This window comes from Numenius arquata, chromosome 5, assembly GCF_964106895.1.
Source record: "Numenius arquata chromosome 5, bNumArq3.hap1.1, whole genome shotgun sequence".
Taxonomy (NCBI): domain Eukaryota; kingdom Metazoa; phylum Chordata; class Aves; order Charadriiformes; family Scolopacidae; genus Numenius; species Numenius arquata.
The window spans coordinates 43,523,741-43,541,203 of record NC_133580.1 but is presented as its reverse complement, the minus strand read 5'-3'; the positions used below and the strand labels follow the sequence as shown (position 1 = coordinate 43,541,203).

The following is a 17,463-nucleotide window of genomic DNA, read 5'->3' as shown; positions in this document are numbered from 1 at the left end:
GAGGTTCTCTAGCTAAAAGCAGAACTAGCAGAGAAAAGAGAAATATCTGGGAAGTGTTGAGGCCTTCAGGATCAGAGCCTTCGAGGTAAATAATGTTATACTGAACATTTAAGTATCTAAAGGGTGGGTTGAAGGAGGAGGGAGCCAGACTCTTTTCATGGGTTGCCAGTGAGAGGACGAGGGGCAACGGGCACAAGTTGGAACATAGGAGGTTCCACTCAAATATGAGAAACTTCTTCACAGTGAGGGTGACAGAGCCCTGGAACAGGCTGCCCAGGGAGGTTGTGGAGTCCCCGTCTCTGGAGATTTTCAAGACCCGCCTGGATGCAGTCCTGAGTAACATGCTCTAACGTGCTCTGGGCAATCCTGCTTCAGCAGGGGAGTTGGACTAGATGATCTTTATGGTCCCTTCCAACTCTAAAAATTCAGTGAAAAATTCAGTGAAATTCATCCTCAGAAAAAATGTTTTCTTCCAGAATTTTTCAAATTGGAAATGCCTTTTAAATAATTTTGATACCTTTTACAGATAAAGTTGAATAACACATCTACTGTATGTCCTTACTCATTCAGTTGGGTCCTGTCTCTGCTCTTGCTAATCCACAAAAAAAAAAATGTTGTTCTGTCTCGACATTTTATCAGGGGCTGGAGTGGAAGGAAGAGAGAGTCTGTTGGTTCAATGCTTGGCTATGTTTTTAAATTGTGTTAAGCACATCAAAAAGATCATAAATATCAAATGGATTACTTATGTTTTTGCTTTTTTCTTACTGTCAAGCAGAAATAATAATGAATGCGAATGATCAACAGGGAGCAAGAACAAGTGAGACTGCCCTGACAAAACGTCATAGTTAATTTAGGATTTCTGGGGAAGTGGAGTTTATGTGGTTGTCTGACTTCCATGGGGAGTTTTTGGTGCTGTCAGCTTTCTTCCTTTCATTTCCAAAATGGTTGTTGCCATAGCATGGACATTTCCACATACATATATATCTAAAGGAAAATCTATTGATTTCTAAATCTGATTACCAAGTTGTCCAAGTTGACCTGTTTTAGCAATATAGAAACACTTTTCAGATTTCTTTATTGTTTTCAGAACAGCAACGAAGACAGGCAGGTTTGATTTTAACAGCAGTAGAAACTGGGAATCCCTGTGTGCTCTCATGTCAAATTTTCTGCATCCATATTCACCAATATAATTTTTTCAGTGCTCAGTTTTAGCTTAAAAATTTTTAGAAAAATAGTATTTAATAGTAGTAAATCTCATTCTGTATTAGGATGTAGACTCAACTGCCTGGCCACATGCACCATAAGCCTGTGGTATAACCCGTAGCACATTAACAAGAAGCAGCATGTGTGTATATCAAATCCAACTCACATTTTCTACATAGACAAGAGGCCTGGCAGTTTCTGAATTTCCTATCCATGTCCATATACAAGTCTGCATGTATTTTACAGCTGATGCAGGAAAAACAAACATGAGGTCTGAGCTCTGGCTACAGGAGTAATTAACTCAGCCTGTTCCTGACGGCCCTTTTTCCAAGCAACAATTTAGGAAGATGCAAGCTGTATAAGTAGGTCTAATACTGGCAGCCAGCTGCTCTTAGAAGTCATCTTTTCCATGGCCTGCTCCAAGATGTAAAGTACATCAGGTATAGATAAAATATCACTTTCAAGATATTGCTGAGGCTGAGTATTGTGTTCCTTTTTCATAGAGCTGAATATGTGTTATAGAAAGAAGAAAATGGACTACAAGAAGTTACCTGAAATTTATTCTCTCCTTAATTCTGTAAACATTGCAAGCCACTTGAAGCTTCACTCTTCTGGTTTATAATATCACTAAAATTCCTCAACAGAATTATTTTCCAGGAATTCACTGTAGATCATTTATTACCATATATAATGTGTGTGCTATAGATATAATGTTTGACAAGAAAACTCATATTTCTAAATGCTTTGAGACTGATGGTGTGATTAATTTTTTTACAAGGTTAATTTAATGATTTTTTTAAAATTAAGCTGACATAATTTATACATAATATGTCAGTAGCAGACGCTGTTTATGTACTGTAGCTATGTACCACTGGAGCAATTTCCATGATGCAACATTCTTTCCTGCTATATGATTTTTTTTTTTTGTAATTTTTTTTTTCCTCAGGATTTGATACCAGCATTTTGCCAATTTGCAAAGACTCCCTCGGATGGATGTTTAACAGGCTTGATACGAACTATGACCTGTTGTTGGACCAGTCAGAACTTGGAAGCATTTACCTTGACAAGAATGAGCCATGTACCAGGGCGTTCTTCAATTCTTGTGACACATACAAGGACAGTTTGATATCTAACAATGAATGGTGCTACTGCTTCCAGAGACAGCAAGGTAAAAGATGAGAACAACCTGCATACGCATATGACTGACTTTTGTGGTAGTGTTTTATCTTTTTTTAACATAATAAGAAGATACATAATAATAAGAAGGGATATAATAGTAAGAAACACAATAATAAGAAGATTACAGTGAACTACAAGCTCTTAAATGCTGTACTGTGAATTTGTGTTAAGGTTTTTGACCTATTTGAATACCTAAAATGAAGTAAAAACAAACAAACAAACAAACAAACCCCAACAAATCCAAACAAACAACCCAAGCTACATGGAAAGGCTTGCTAGAAATTCAGTGATTCTAAATAAAGTGCAAAACAGAGGCTAGTGCTTTTACAGCAATATTGTTTTTCATGCCAGCTTCCAGGAAGTATGCAGAGGAAAGAGACCAAAATAAAGAACAAAATTACTTAAACTATTTCTTTCCCAATCTACTTCGCCTACATTACAAAATAGACCTTTATATTGCTAAAGCAGGATATGTTAATGTTCCTTTTTGTGAACCTTTTAAAATAACTGAATGAACGTTATGGATAAAGTTATTGCCAGTTATTTACTACCTAGATGAACCTTTTGTTAATGTCCTGATGTGATTTGGTTAAACAAATAAACATAACTTATAAGCATTATTTTCCTGAAGATCATATAACGATGTTAGATCTGGGTGAGACATCACTAGTTATATAATCAAACTAGTTGTAACAAATCAAATAATTTACTCATTAAGTATTGTCTAATGGACTAAACTGGACAGAATTGCCACTTCATTTTTCTTACTAATATGAGGGAGATAAGACAGATTTGGTGGAAAGTTTACAAAGTCAGTTCAACCTTTTTGAAAATTTTAATACCATTTTTTAAATCTCACTTGTGCCCTTAAAACTCTCATAAGTTCCCATTAGCACTCAGCACCTATGATTTGAGTCTGATTTCTGTGGAAATAAAGATTTTTATCATGCCACATATGCTAGTTGTAAATCTGAACAAAAATGAAGCTCTACATCTGTAGATACATACTAAGTAGCAGACTTCTTTGGTAACTCTGTAGTTAAAAAGCTAAAATTTAATCTTTTAAAACACCTTGTTTGTTTTTTACTAGAACAATATTTTGGCTTTTATTTTTATAAGCATTTATGTACTGCTAACAAAATTAGTAAATGAAAAATAACCCATCCCAGAAGTAAAGCAGTTCTTAAAGTAAAGAACATAACGTGTTTTGTTTGATTGTCTTTAAAATAAAAATAAACATGACCACAATCATTTCAGCTTAATATATAAACACCCTTTCTCTTTGGAAGGCAGCATAATTATTTTCAGTTGTCAGAGAAAGTACAGGACATAACACGTGATCTGGTATGGTCCAAGGTTCTTCTACCAATTGGCTCTTCTACTAAAATCATATAATGTGCGTACAGCATAACCAGTGCATTAAGAAAGCACTTCCACAGATCAGTTTCAATTTTGCATTCTATAGCCTATAAATTATGTTTATCTAAAATATTTGCTTAATGTACCACTAGAACCCAAAGATGGTATTGTAAAGACTGATCTAAATGCTACTGAATTATATTAATGAAACCCCGAGGCCTAAGAGTCTGGTATCCAGCTTTTGGCGACTCTGATTCTCCCCATTGTAGAATCCAACATTATCAAGCTTTTCTTCCCATTTTTTACCAGTTTCCTCACTGTCATGACCATTGTGTTGTGATAAGGTTTAAGATTTAAAACAGATCAGATAGCTTGTGATACCACAGTGTGTTCAAGCAATATAGTAAAAAAGATGTATCCTCAACATTGACAATGAGTCGTAATCTCAGTTTTGACAATCCTTGCACATTAAACATGCCCTCCATCCCTCCAAATTAACAGTAAGCAAAATCTGTATTCTCCTTTTTTGAAGGTGTAAGGAGAAATAAAAGCTTATAGTCTTATCGCATCTTATTATTAGCTCTTGCACAACTGAGTCCTATCTTCCTAGTGTATTAGGGACTCACTGATTCTCTATTCAGCGTTTTGCTAAACAATTTGCAGTGCTATGCTAAATCTTATAATATGTTATGTTTGGTTATGTTTTACTTGATTGAACAATCTAAGTAAGACCTTTAACTAGACCTTTGCTATTAATAGCAAAGAAATGGCTAGACAGAGAAATTCAGTGGCTTCTTTCTGATGTTTAATTAAGTTGATATTAACAGAATGCTTCAAGCCGTGTAGACATCTCTCTGTATTCAATGAGCTTAGTAGGTGCTTTCTGGGCAGATCTACAGTTTTACAGCACTGCTGCTGATTAACAATGTTCAAAGTGAATACAAAATTTAGTCAACAATATATATCATACTGGGATAGAAATTCCATTTTGCTTTTTTAAAATGCATAGTATTTGCTTGAGTCATTATCTGAGAAGCGCGCTTGCTCTTTGATTTTAGCTTCACCGTTCAAGACTCTCAGGATCAGACAAGTACTTGCAACTATTCTTCATTCTTTCTTTCTGGTTGAGGTCTGCCATGATGCATTACAGTACGCTAGACCCATTACTGCACATAACTCACAACTTCTAGTCAATATAAGCAACTTCTTATGAATACTTAAGTCATGTCTTTCTTGCTCAGAAAAAGATCTTCCTGTAGTAACTGTCCCACCTTGACTAATGCTTAAACACTTATGTATGCTTAGTGATGCTTATTGCATTTTTTTCTTGGCCTTATTCTGCTTTAAGTGTAGTTTAGTATTTCTGAGATACATCCAAGACACTATAATGCATTTCTGCAATACTTCAAATTCTGCATTTTGCCAGTGCTCTTTGCAAGTCATCATGTATGCTTTGGTTGCTATTGCCCTCTAGTTTCAACTACAGTTCATGCAAGTGCTTCATCAGAACTTATTTTCTTAGTTGTTTGATGCTAGCTTAACACTTCAGTGCTTATCTAAATGCTGAGGCACTTGCAGCGTTGGCCTTTTTACTGGTTGAATTTCTTTCTGCGAGTACTTCATCATTATTAGAGCCTTGATTTTGTTGCATCACTGCTTCAGAGTAGGAGAGTACCCAATTGTACTGGGAATATTATTGCTTAGCACTTAAGTATTTCCTTACTGTGGGCCTCTGCATGGATCTATTAGTCCAGCACTCCTTTAGATGCCTTTTTCTTACAGGCTGCTCTGTCTGTCAAGCCTGGAAGACATATTTATGATTTTAAAACTAGTCCATCTTACAGAAGAATGATAATTATTGTGATTCGTATTTGTTACATCAGCCTTTTCAGATTGCAGAACTTTCAATGTGGATGGTTCTAAAGGCAGGTGTAACATGCCTTAACATGCGACTGAGGTCTGAGAAAGATTTCTTGCAGTTCAGTATTGATGCTTCAAACCCCTAAAGTTCAAGCCTTGGTTGTCCAAGAACAATTACAATACTTGACCCCAAGCACGGGCAAAGAACAACATGGCAGCCTAGTCTGCAGTGGGCCATATGCCAGAAGCTAAGGGCTCTGACAAATATTATCAGCTTGAAGATCAGTGTTTTGTAATTGAATAAGATGGAAAACCTGCTTTAGCAGGGGAGTTGGACTAGATGATCTCTAGAGGCCCCTTCCAACTCTGACAATTCTGTGATTCCATGAAAGTCTGTGAAAGCTGGAGGCTCACTGTGTGGATAGCAGCTCCTTGAGACATGTCTGTTAAAAATCCTAGACATTCTTTGTCAAATCTACCAGTCTTCCTCCCATTGCTCTGTTAATGTGCCTCTTCGTGATAAATCAAGGCTTAATTGTACTAGCCTTGCAGCACTTGAATATTGATGTCTCAAGGGCCATGGGATACTCTGGTGTACATCAGTACCTTGAGCACTGAAGAACTGTGGATGGCTGCTAAGTGGTTCATGAATCACTCATAACAATGCAGTAATATTGTCAGAAAGATAATTTCTGCCACATCTGTGGAAGTAGATTAAGTGTGAAGATGATTAGATCTCTTATTTGTATTCAGATTATCAGAAAGACTGATATCAGATTCATTTCTATTTCAAAGGAAGCCACCACACTGATTTTTGTAAATTAATTTTTTATCCTTGGCTCAAGACTCCCAAAAGTTGTCCAGTGACACCGTTATATTTATTGAAATAAGTTCAGAAGTCTAAAGAAAGCTTTTCCAAACTCAGGAACTAACTGGAAAATAAAGAAGGAAGCATGATGATTTAGGGAGAGAGGAAAAAGGATATTCTGCGGACCAAAAGGAATTGGTTGAACTTCTAGCCTGCCATTCTCTTTGACAGTTTAAGCACCAGAATGATTTAGTATTGTTAAGAGTTTTTGCTGCTTTTATCCTGAGAAGCAAAGCTTAATTGTGAATCTTGAAGACCTAGCTTCTGAGAAGAAGAAAGTTTTGGGTAAGTAACTTTCTCATATTGCCTTGTTACCTTTTGGTTAGTGGTATTCCTCTTGTAATTATACCACCAAAGATTTATAGCTGTAAATGAAGATTTTTTTTCTTTAGGCATAGTCCATCATTTTTAAATTTCTACATGTTAGTGCTCATGTCTGCTGTGTTTCTAAAAATTTAGGTTTTTTTCCCATAGAACAAAATACATATATTTTTCCTATTTGACTAGTTCTTCATCATATTTCCCTTCTTTGAAAGATAGAACAGAATAGAATAGAATCATTTAGATTGGAAAGAACCTTTAAGATCATCAAGTGAAACCATTAATCTAACACTGTTAAGTCCGCCACAATCCTAGAACCTTCTAGCCTGTGGTACTTGGGTACATAAATCACTAATATTTTTTAGATTACCGACTAATTAGAAATACCTTTGGTTTAAAAAATAATTGATCCTCAGAATGTTGTACAATTAAGAGCTTAACTCTTTAAATATTAGGAAAGACAGACATCTTAGTTTTGAAAGTTAATGAACTTCTCTGGCATAATAGTGAGCATGATCATCATCAGAGCACTTCTTAACAAGAAATGTAAAACTTTATATAGCCTCAGCAAATAATTGAAGACTAAATGCTTAAAACACAATACCACCCAATGATGTCAAGTCCCAGTGATTTTCAAGAGTGACACAGAAAATTGCTTGGTTGTCTGGAAAGAAATCTCTTGCAAATTTGTTCTGTCACTAAGACTCATGTGAACAGTATTTTAAAAGTAGAGCCTCCTTTTAAGGCCTTCACTGTATAAAGAATTGTTATAGATTTGTGTGAAAACCTGCCCCACCAGAGTCAATGCCACTCTAAACATTTATAAGCTTGCTTAAATGTATGGGATATGTAAATAACATTTAAAATGTAAAGCCAAGAGAAATTAACAGCCTGCTATCAGTAAGGGGTTATTGTTATCTTCCAGTTTCTATTTATTCTGTTAGATAAGAGCTCATGAATAATACCAAAGGCCTCTTGGTATATGTAGGCAACACCAGTCAGAGGCTGTGTGTTCACCAGAAACATATTTTTGAGCTCCAGTTCATCTAGGCATTTGTCACCAGAGTTTGAGCATTTCCACAGGAAAGGCACCTCCATGTATTATAATGTGTTCTTGCCATTCCTGCATCCCTTTGTACACCTTGTGCTGCTCTCAGCTGGCTAAAGGGTGAGCACCCTTGTTATCCTTTAGGAGGAATTCAGGAAAGGCTGCTTGGACTATCACCACTCAGGTGATTTTTGCCACCCATTGCCCTAAACACTGACTGGGTTCTGGTCTAAGTGTGTGCTTCATCAATAAGCTAGGCCAGTCTTACTCATCTTTAAACTGGCTCAGAAGACTTTTTTCTGTTTGCATGGAAAAAAAGTAGTTTCGCTATATTTCAGAAGGGAGCCTTGAGTTAATTGCATAGCAAAGATGTATTCTAAATAATTAGTCTGCAAAAATGGAAAATGCATTTAATATTCATAGAATGTAAGATTTTAGTGTGAAGTTATCAGAATATTGTCTGGGAACAGTATAAGCTAAAGACACATGTAAGTAAACTCAGTAATACTACTGCTGATTCAGAATGAGAAATGCCTTTGTGCTAACGGTCTAACGTAGCGCACTTTGGTGTCTTTCTTTCACTTATTCATTAGTATCGTATACACATTTGCATCTTATTTCCTTCCCATTCATGGGGCATACTGTCACTTGTTTTATAGACAATAGAAAATTAAATGATTCAGAACTGGAGTAAGCTATAACTCTGAAGAATGGAAAATGGAATTTTAATACCTATTCTGCCTCTTAGAGCCATCTAAAGTTTGGCCACTGTTTTTGACTTAGTTTTCTGAACATGGGGCTTTGTGGCCATAGGATTCAGTGTTAAACTGTTGCAACAGAATCACAATCTTGCAGACTTCAGTGGAGAAAATTCTTATTTTCTTTGTGTAGTATGTGAAATACAAAACTTGAACATGACCTCTAACAAGGACAAAAGAGAAAGAATTAAATGAGCCATTGTGTTTCTAACCAATACATAAGGCAAACTTCATAGTCACACTCTGATTTCTCTAGACTGATAAAAAAAGGAATGATAGAGTTACTATTTTGGTCTAGCATTCCTCAGTTCTCCAGACTAGTGACTAGATGCTCACTTCCATTTGGGTTAGCTGGGAGTGGCTTTCTGCACAAATCTGGGTGGTGCTCTAATTCATAATTTTGGAGCTGTAGCAAGGTACAGTAATTCTTTGATTTCAGAATTTGGAACACGACTACTAATGCAGGATGCGTGTGTTTCTTAAGATCAGTAGTTAGAGAGATCTTAGAAGGTTGCAAACTGAAAATGTAGTCATATGCTTCTTTCCTAGATACAGTGTAATCTGTTTAACATTTTTTATGTCATTGTAGACCCACCTTGCCAGACAGAACTCAGCAACATTCAGAAGCAGCAAGGAGTAAAGAAGCTCCTAGGTGAGCCATAGATCATTCTTTTGAAGGTTTTATTGCTTACATAAATAACCCTAGTGAAACAGCAACATAAAATCAATATTAATCCAACAAAGATAGACCGCAGTAAATTCCAGCAACAAAATTTATGAAATTTTTGAAAGCTATTAAACTTAGTTTTATTACCTTACCAACCAAAAGTTATATCTGTTTTATTACCCTAATAGAAGATACGTTTTTACTGTCATAGAAGAGATAGTCTAAGGCGCTCCTAAATTAGTATCTCTGCTGATCCTTTACTTGTAATATTCTTTAAGTAATTGAAATCTTTGTTGTGAATCAGTTTATACTGTATCAATATTACTGAAATGTAAAATCTTCATTTTACCACTAGCCACTGCATAAAAGCTGCAATAAAATGCTTGGCCCAAAGTAGTCAAAACTGTGTTTCTGCTAAGGATGGTTTCTAACAATAACTATACACTTCAAAATGCTTTCATATGAATGTTTTGTTCATTGTTGTTTGTCTGCATTTTATGTTTCTTTCAAAAAGTCTCCATTAGTTCCAAATGAAATCCAGTGGATTATTCAACCTTAATCTGGATTACTGAGCCTTAATCTCCGAGTGTGTCTCGTATACTCTTGGTGGGGAACCCTTTTATCTTAGAGCCTAATTGGCCTAGGTATTTTGCGTATAAATGCAAATTTAACATTTGATGTTAACAAAATTGGTGTGTTACACTGCATTTGTCTTAAGTAGTAAGGTAACTAAATATTAGTAGGTAACTAACTGGATTGTAAAATAAATATTAAATAAAAATAGCTCCTAAGCCTTGTAGCAGATAGTTTGTTAGTCCAGGAAGCGTGGCCCTTATTAGACTTGTTTGTACACCACAGATTATAGAACATCCCATACAGGGTTGGGTGCTACATTTGAGCCTTTTCCCCACAATGCAGTGAAGATCTTGACTGAGATATTCAGGGAGTAAGGAATATGCATCACAGGATCAATGAAAAATTTGGGAAAGATTGGTCACTTTATTTCTTTAAATCAGTCCAAACTGATACGTGTTATTTTGCCTCCCACATTTGATACATTCAGTCACTTTCTGCTTAATTTAGTAATAGTAAACCAGTGTAGAGTGTGGAATAAGGAAATGGCAAAAGAGAGTTACTTTCTGCTATAATTGTTACATTGGCTGAGAGGTGGTTTTTAATATTCTTATTCAATATTTATATATCACAGGGCAGTACATCCCCTTATGTGATGAAGATGGGTATTACAAACCAAGTCAGTGCCATGGTGGCGTAGGGCAGTGCTGGTGTGTTGACAGATACGGTAATGAGGTGACAGGGTCCAGAACAAACGGTGTGGCAGAATGCGGTAAGTTAAGAACCCTTTGTGGCATTTGGTTCAGAGGTGTTACTCCCTTTGATTACCAACCAGATTAAATTTCTTCAGTTAGAGCAGATGTGGGACCCAACTACATGGATTTTGAAACAAAAAATAACAAATTATGATTTTTTTTATTACTACTTTTTTTTTTTTTTTTTTTTTTGTTCAGCTCCTATCACTGTCAGGTATTAATAGACCTTGTATATGTGCTTGGCATAGTGTATATAAACCTCGGGAAAATTAATGTTCTAGAGCAGCATTAGACAAGCCGCAAAATGCTTCATGAAATCCCTTTGGGTAATCAACATGCTAGTGAATTCATTTTGACATTTTTTTCAGTTGCTGTTTGAGGGAACTGCCAAAAGTTCTAACACACTAAATCTTCCCTTATTTTTCCCTTCCCTGCAGCACTCTGCAACTTCTTCCAAGAATTCCCATGTCACCTTTATTTGGTGTCCCAGATACAAAAAATGGCAATAAAACATTTTGCTTTTTTTTTTTTTTAAAAAGTCTTACATTATTCCTTTCCACTTCTTTTGCAACAAAATAACAACCTGAAACAAAGCGTAAATTTAACACAGTATATGACATACAGATCAGGCCTATTGTCCATCTAATCCATGAAAAATGGTCAATTCTAGATAGTTCAAGATAATATGTAAGAATGACAATAGACAGTGTACATTATCATTATCCATAAAATTTGTCTCCTTTTGTTAACAATTCATCCCTATTGAAGTGGTTTTCTTTTAAGACAAAAGAATTTTCATATGTGTTTATGTTTTATTTTCTATGTCACACTGTGTAGTTTAAAATTAACTCCTGAAACTAAATATTCTGGTGTGCCTTTTGTATGCTTATATATATTACACTATTTATTTATAGTATATCTTGTGTGTTGTTTCTATAACTATCATATCTTTCTAGCTATCGATTTAGAGACTTCAGGTGATTTTGCCTCTGGCGATTTCCGTGAATGGACAGATGATGAAGATGACGAAGATGAAATTATGAATGATGAAGACGAAATTGAAGATGATGATGAAGATGAAGGAGATGATGATGACGACGATGATCATGATGGATATATTTGATGATACTAGGGGGGTCCATGAATTTGTACCTTTCTAAAATTCACAAGATGACATTTCATAAAATCCCTTTGCTCTTCAAGATCAAAAGGATTTTAACAAACATGTATATTTTGTATGATTATTTCAAACATTGCAGCTGGAGTCATAGACTTTTTTTGTTTAAATAAGAATAATTATATTATGTGCTTTTGAGTTTTTTGAATGCCTTTGTGCTGAAGAAAACACATGGGAAGTGTAGCCTGAAGGAAGAAATGTTATGTGCTACTGAAAATATAAATGTGCAAAACACTATAAAGACGACCATTCCCTTTAAAACTCCGTTGAAAAGATATTTGCCCTTACTTGGAACGGTGCATGTCCTCTTCAGAACACATACTTAGCTTAACTTTAGTTCTGTCAGTGTTTTAGGCCTTGCGGGCTTTGCAAATTGTCCATTTAATAAATCAAAAATGTATTACAGTAGAAAAACTTTGGTGCACAAGTAGCATCTCACCAGCCTTTAATTAACCAAAGGTATGGAAAAAAATTATCAGGAGGGAAAAATAAAGCAAAGTCCTCCTTTGAGTTTTCATTTGTAATTAAGTTTTTTATTAGGAAATGGCTAGGTTATTGAAAGGATTTTTCAAAAGCAGTAGCATGGACAAGCACCAATTCTGTAATTCTGAAGTTTTCTTTACCTTCCTTAATTTTTTTTTTTCTTTCATGTCAAGATCATGTAGGTTTTATCATTATTTACTCAAACATTGCATCACCCTTTCTTGTTTCTCTGTATTTCTCTCTGATCAGATTAGCGTCAAATGTTTTACAAGGGGGGGAAAATTTGCTTAAAATTATATTACCTTTATACATTACTGTATTTCAGAGTATCGGCACTTACCCCGAGGTAGTTTTTAATAAATGTATAGTGATACTTTTTATTTTCTTAATTCAGGAAATAATTTTGCATCTTTATCTTAATTCATGTTGTTTTCCGTTACTAGTGCAGAAACTTAGAGAACGTATTGTAAAGGTGCCTTGCAAAATAGAAATAGAGAGGTTTTAGCATGCATACCAGTATAGGATATTAGGCAATAGCTAAGCACACCCAATTACCAAATTAATACCAGTATAGGTACTGCTGCTGGAATGAAGAAAATGGGATATTTTAATTTTTTTTCCTATTGTTATGTAATTACCATGTGAACTAGATTATAATTATTGTGTAGAGTAGCACTTAAGATTTGACTGTAGAGAAAATTACTTTAATCACTGTATTTATGTTAGCATGTTAATTAATTGTGTAGACATTTTGGGACTCCACCATCTTTGTTCATATCATATCTGTTGCTTTCTGTCCACAATAAATTTGACGTGACCTGTATAATGTAATACTACAGGTTGTATAATTTCAAAATTGGATCACTGGTTTCCCATAGTTAATTAAACGGAAAATCAGGTTCTTATTTGAATTAATTTCTACACATTAAATAAAACATTTAATGTTCATCCTATGTAATACTGAAAAGTACAATGCATTTTCTTTTTTACTGTTTCTGTATAGTTTGCAAAATAAAGACCCTTGTAACCAATCTATGGCCAGTATAGCCCATCATTTTGACTTTTTGCATAGTTTGAAATTTTGAAACAGGAAGAATTCATGTTTCAGATACATTTCACCTATTAAAATATGTATTTATTTGTATAAAACCATTTAATAATGTTTTATTTCCAGTAAAGAATTTCTGACTAAAGCAAAATCCATAGGGAGCTTTTACTTTTCTGTATTTTTTCCTGAATTTTCTATAGCTTTGTTATGTACTTTTACGACATTGTCTTCATTACATAGTAAAGAAAGAGAGAAATATTTCTTTTCAAACTCTGTCATAATTTGTGGGGCATAGTTGTATTATTTTCTTAAATAAAAGTAGATAAGAGTTTACCATTCCAATATAGTGGGATTTTATCAGAGAACAGTTTCTTATGGCTGAAATTAACTGATATATAAATTGATTTTAAATAAAGAAGCTAAAGAAAAAATGTTGTCATTATTGGCTGATGTAGCAAGTACTGTTGTGTTGGTTTTTTTTTCTGATGTGACAAATGGTCATTAGATGACAAACTAAAAATGTTAAAACTTGTGATACTAGGAGAATAAAAGTATGGAAAGATAATTCATAATGTGTTTAGCCTAATGGGATTACAGTATGAAGACCATGCTAAAATGAGCTGTCATGCAGAAGAGCACAAAAGAAGTTTATATTCTTTCTTCCCTGAAAATTCCCTACTAAACTGGAAGAGGAGGGAGTATGCATGGATTTTAGTCCCTGAGTATCAAAGCTACCTACTATATAGTCAGAAGCAATTCAAGATAGCTAAATTTCCTAAAGAACAGCAGCAGTGGAGATTCAGGGTCATTTTGGAGAATTTTTGTGGTCCAAAAACTAAAACAGCAACAGCAAACACTTGTATTGTTTCTCATTCTCGAAGAAAACCCAGAGAAGCAATTGATAGTGTGAGACTTCCTTTGAAAATATCCTTCTTGTTAAAAAAAAAAAAATAGGTAAAATTGTCTATGGATTAATATTACGGTGTTGATTTTCTTTCATGTTACCAAATGAACTGGAAACTACTTTGCTGCAGCATTGAAGAAATGCATGATCAGGAGAACAAATAAAGAACAAATAAAGGCAAAGGCTAATAGTATACAATTACAAAATAACTAAACCATTCAGAATCTTTTTTTCTTCTTTCTGTCATATCCAAAAATTTGCACAGAGGTATGTCCTCATAAGCACAGTCAGGCAGAAAGCAGTAGGGAAGCCTTGATTTTAAAACTTCATTATTTTTACAGTATGCTGTCGTTGATTGTTTTTTTTCTTGATCTTACAATTGTGCGCATATTATGTACTTAGAAATATGCAAAGATACTGATATAAATTTGGAGATTTTCAGACACAGGGATTAATCCTTGTGCTCTTAGAATGTGTGGAATTACAGTGCTCAGATTCATTGAAAAGTAAGGAATACTGAGATCAATGAAATCAGTTATTATATAGTCTTCAAAGGGAATATTTCGGGTCAAGCCACATAGATATACTTAGTTTGAAAGCAAATGAATTAGCGTCATTAGTTTCCTTGGACAAAAACTGGATTATTGTACAAGACTGAGATAGATGGACCATAATGGTGGTAGGAAAATTTTTACTTGTTTTGTGCACATGGAGAAGAACTGGATTTCTTATATTATTATTAAAGTATCTAGTGCCCAGGTGGAATAAAAAAAGTTTATCAGAAAGTGGATTAAATTTGTTTCACAGGAAATTAAAAAAATCTGTATTTACAGGACTTCTTCATTAGAACGGTGTATATATTTCTAATTACTAAAAGTTTTTAAAAATTGGATTTAAATAGACCTGTGGCATCACAAATGTATTTGAAATGCAGTAATCCTTTTTATGGTTTTTCCACTAATCTAAATATATTAGTGGCAAATCATCCACAATTTTATTTCAGCAGTTCAGTGGACGCTTAAGTAATTTGTCACCAAGTTTCTGTTTGAAGAAATAGATCGGTATAAACATGGAGAACAATGTAATGGATTAGGAAGGATCTCCAACTTAACCAGTTATCACTGGGTAAGTAATTAAAATATCAAAACTTTAAAAACCCAACCCGCTTCTGAAGGCAAGTGCCATATTGGACATGCTCAAGTAATTGGGAAACCCTTTGTCATGAGTAGATCTCTGCTAACACAGTGTCATTGTACTCATTGCACCGCACGGGTGCAGTTTGGTAACTTGTTAATTTATCCAGTGAAATGGAAGTAGAAAAGACTCTCTGAAGTTAAGGAACCAGAGCAAGAATGGGAAAGAGTTGCCTAGCATAAGATGACACCTCCACTTGAATTTTTTGTTTCAGATGCAAATTGAACCAAATCCTGAAAAAGATACTACTGCACAATATCTGTCCTCTTGAAGGTGAGTTTTACAAGTGAAATGTGCGTACCTATTTTTGAAAGAATCTCTATCCTATAATGTTAGTTATTAGTAACGTTAATAATGTTCTGTTATTACACAGAACATTTTACTTCACCAGCTTTTCACATGACCCCATAGGAAAACTTGATTAAAACTTCAGACAAGGGTATCCACAAAACTCATGCTTGTGCCTCTAACCATTTTTTGCCAAGATGGTTGAAATTTATCAGCTAAAATCAAGATGGACAGTGAGGTGGCCTGGTTCCCCTGTCTGCCCATAGCATTCACAGCTGCTTTGTAAACTCGTAGAATATACTGCAGTCTGAATACACATCCCTCCAACTAGGGTTGTTATACCACTCCTCAGGCAAGTGCAGTTGCAAAGGAGCTGGCTATCACCAGCACAAGGCACTGAGGGTGTGCTCTATAAGTCTTGCTATTAAGATCAGATACCCGTTCTTAGTAAGAATTCCTCAAATTCCTTTCCCTTTTCATTGTTTACCTCACAGGCTTACGTACCAACATGTTTTAATGAAATTAAGTTGTCCACTGGACTTTAGTCCCCAAGAAGAAGAGGAGATTGGATCTCTTCTACTGTAACTGTAATGCTTCTGATTGATTTTGATTGATTGAAGAGTCTAGAGCACAAATCTTGTGAGGAGTGGCTGAGGGAACTGAATGTGTTTAGCCTGAAGAAAAGGAGTCTGAGGGGAGATCTGAAAGGAGGTTGCAGCGAGGTGGGGGTTGGTCTCTTCTCCCAAGTGACAGGATGAGAGGAAATGGCCTCAACTTGTGCTAGGGGAGGTTTAGATTGGATATTAAGAAAACTTTATTCACTGAAAGGGTTGTCAAGCACTGGAACAGGTTTCTCAGGGAAATGGTTGAGTCACCATCCCTGGAGGTATTTAGAAGGTGCGTAACTGTAGTGCTGAGGGACATGGTGTAGGGGTGGACATGGCAGTGCTAGATTAGCAGTTGGACTTGATGATCTTAAAGATCTTTTCCTACCTAAACAATTATGTGATTCTATTCTGTGGTTCCCATGTGCCTGAGGGGTCTAGAGGGCCACACCAAGTTTTACCAAGTTTGGGATGTTAGAATGGAGTAGTGATTAACAAAATATTTTGTTGATTTTGTTTGAAAGCTAGCAAAGGATACTCAGGTTTTCCCTTCTTTCAAAAAAATCCTAACAATAGCAATCTATAGTAAGAGTTCAATTTTGCAGCCATAATGCTGTGATACTTTTTTCTTATTTCCTGAGAAAAATACAATTATTTGCAAGGATACTGTAATTCAAAATCAATGGGTTTTGAGCATTATGCAAAACTTCTTCGGGGCTTGCTCAGTTTTACCAAACTTCTGTATGTTCTATTGTCCTGCATTAGTGTTAAGCAACTGAGACATGCTTTAATTCAAAATCTTTTGTGTGAAGTTATTTATCTATTTTCTAGTGTTTATCTATTTTATCGTTTATATTATGTTTATCTATTCTAGTGTTTATCTATTTTCTAGTTTCATTCTTGAAGAAAACAAAATCTAGAGTTTATTTTAAAGATGTCACCAGTATAAATCCAAGCCAAATTCCCCAAAGTAAAAAGTTACTATAAAACCATGGTTGGTTCATATGAGGCATACGTTTAAAATTGAGGTTGAAATGGTTAAAAATTGTTTTAAGAATTCTTATTGCTCTAACATCTGTGGCAGCTGCCTGAGAAGTACAGCTGTATCTAGTGTTAGGATGTTGTCGTGTTTGTTGAGTGTGATAAAAAGATTTGTGCAAAGCTAACATCACT

General features: G+C 35.0%; 1 protein-coding gene across 5 annotated transcripts in view; it reads left to right on the top strand.

Moving 5' to 3' along the window:
• The window catches only part of SPOCK3 (SPARC (osteonectin), cwcv and kazal like domains proteoglycan 3), a 203,171-nt gene extending 191,457 nt beyond the window's left edge, over positions 1–11,714 (top strand). For all 5 annotated transcript variants that reach the window (XM_074147078.1, XM_074147077.1, XM_074147076.1 and 2 more), the window contains 4 exons: positions 2,150–2,371; positions 9,186–9,248; positions 10,471–10,608; positions 11,548–11,714. In XM_074147078.1, coding sequence (XP_074003179.1) covers positions 2,150–2,371; positions 9,186–9,248; positions 10,471–10,608; positions 11,548–11,714 — 590 coding nt within the window. The remainder of the gene's footprint in view (positions 1–2,149; positions 2,372–9,185; positions 9,249–10,470; positions 10,609–11,547) is intronic.
• Positions 11,715–17,463: the final 5,749 nt, after the last annotated feature.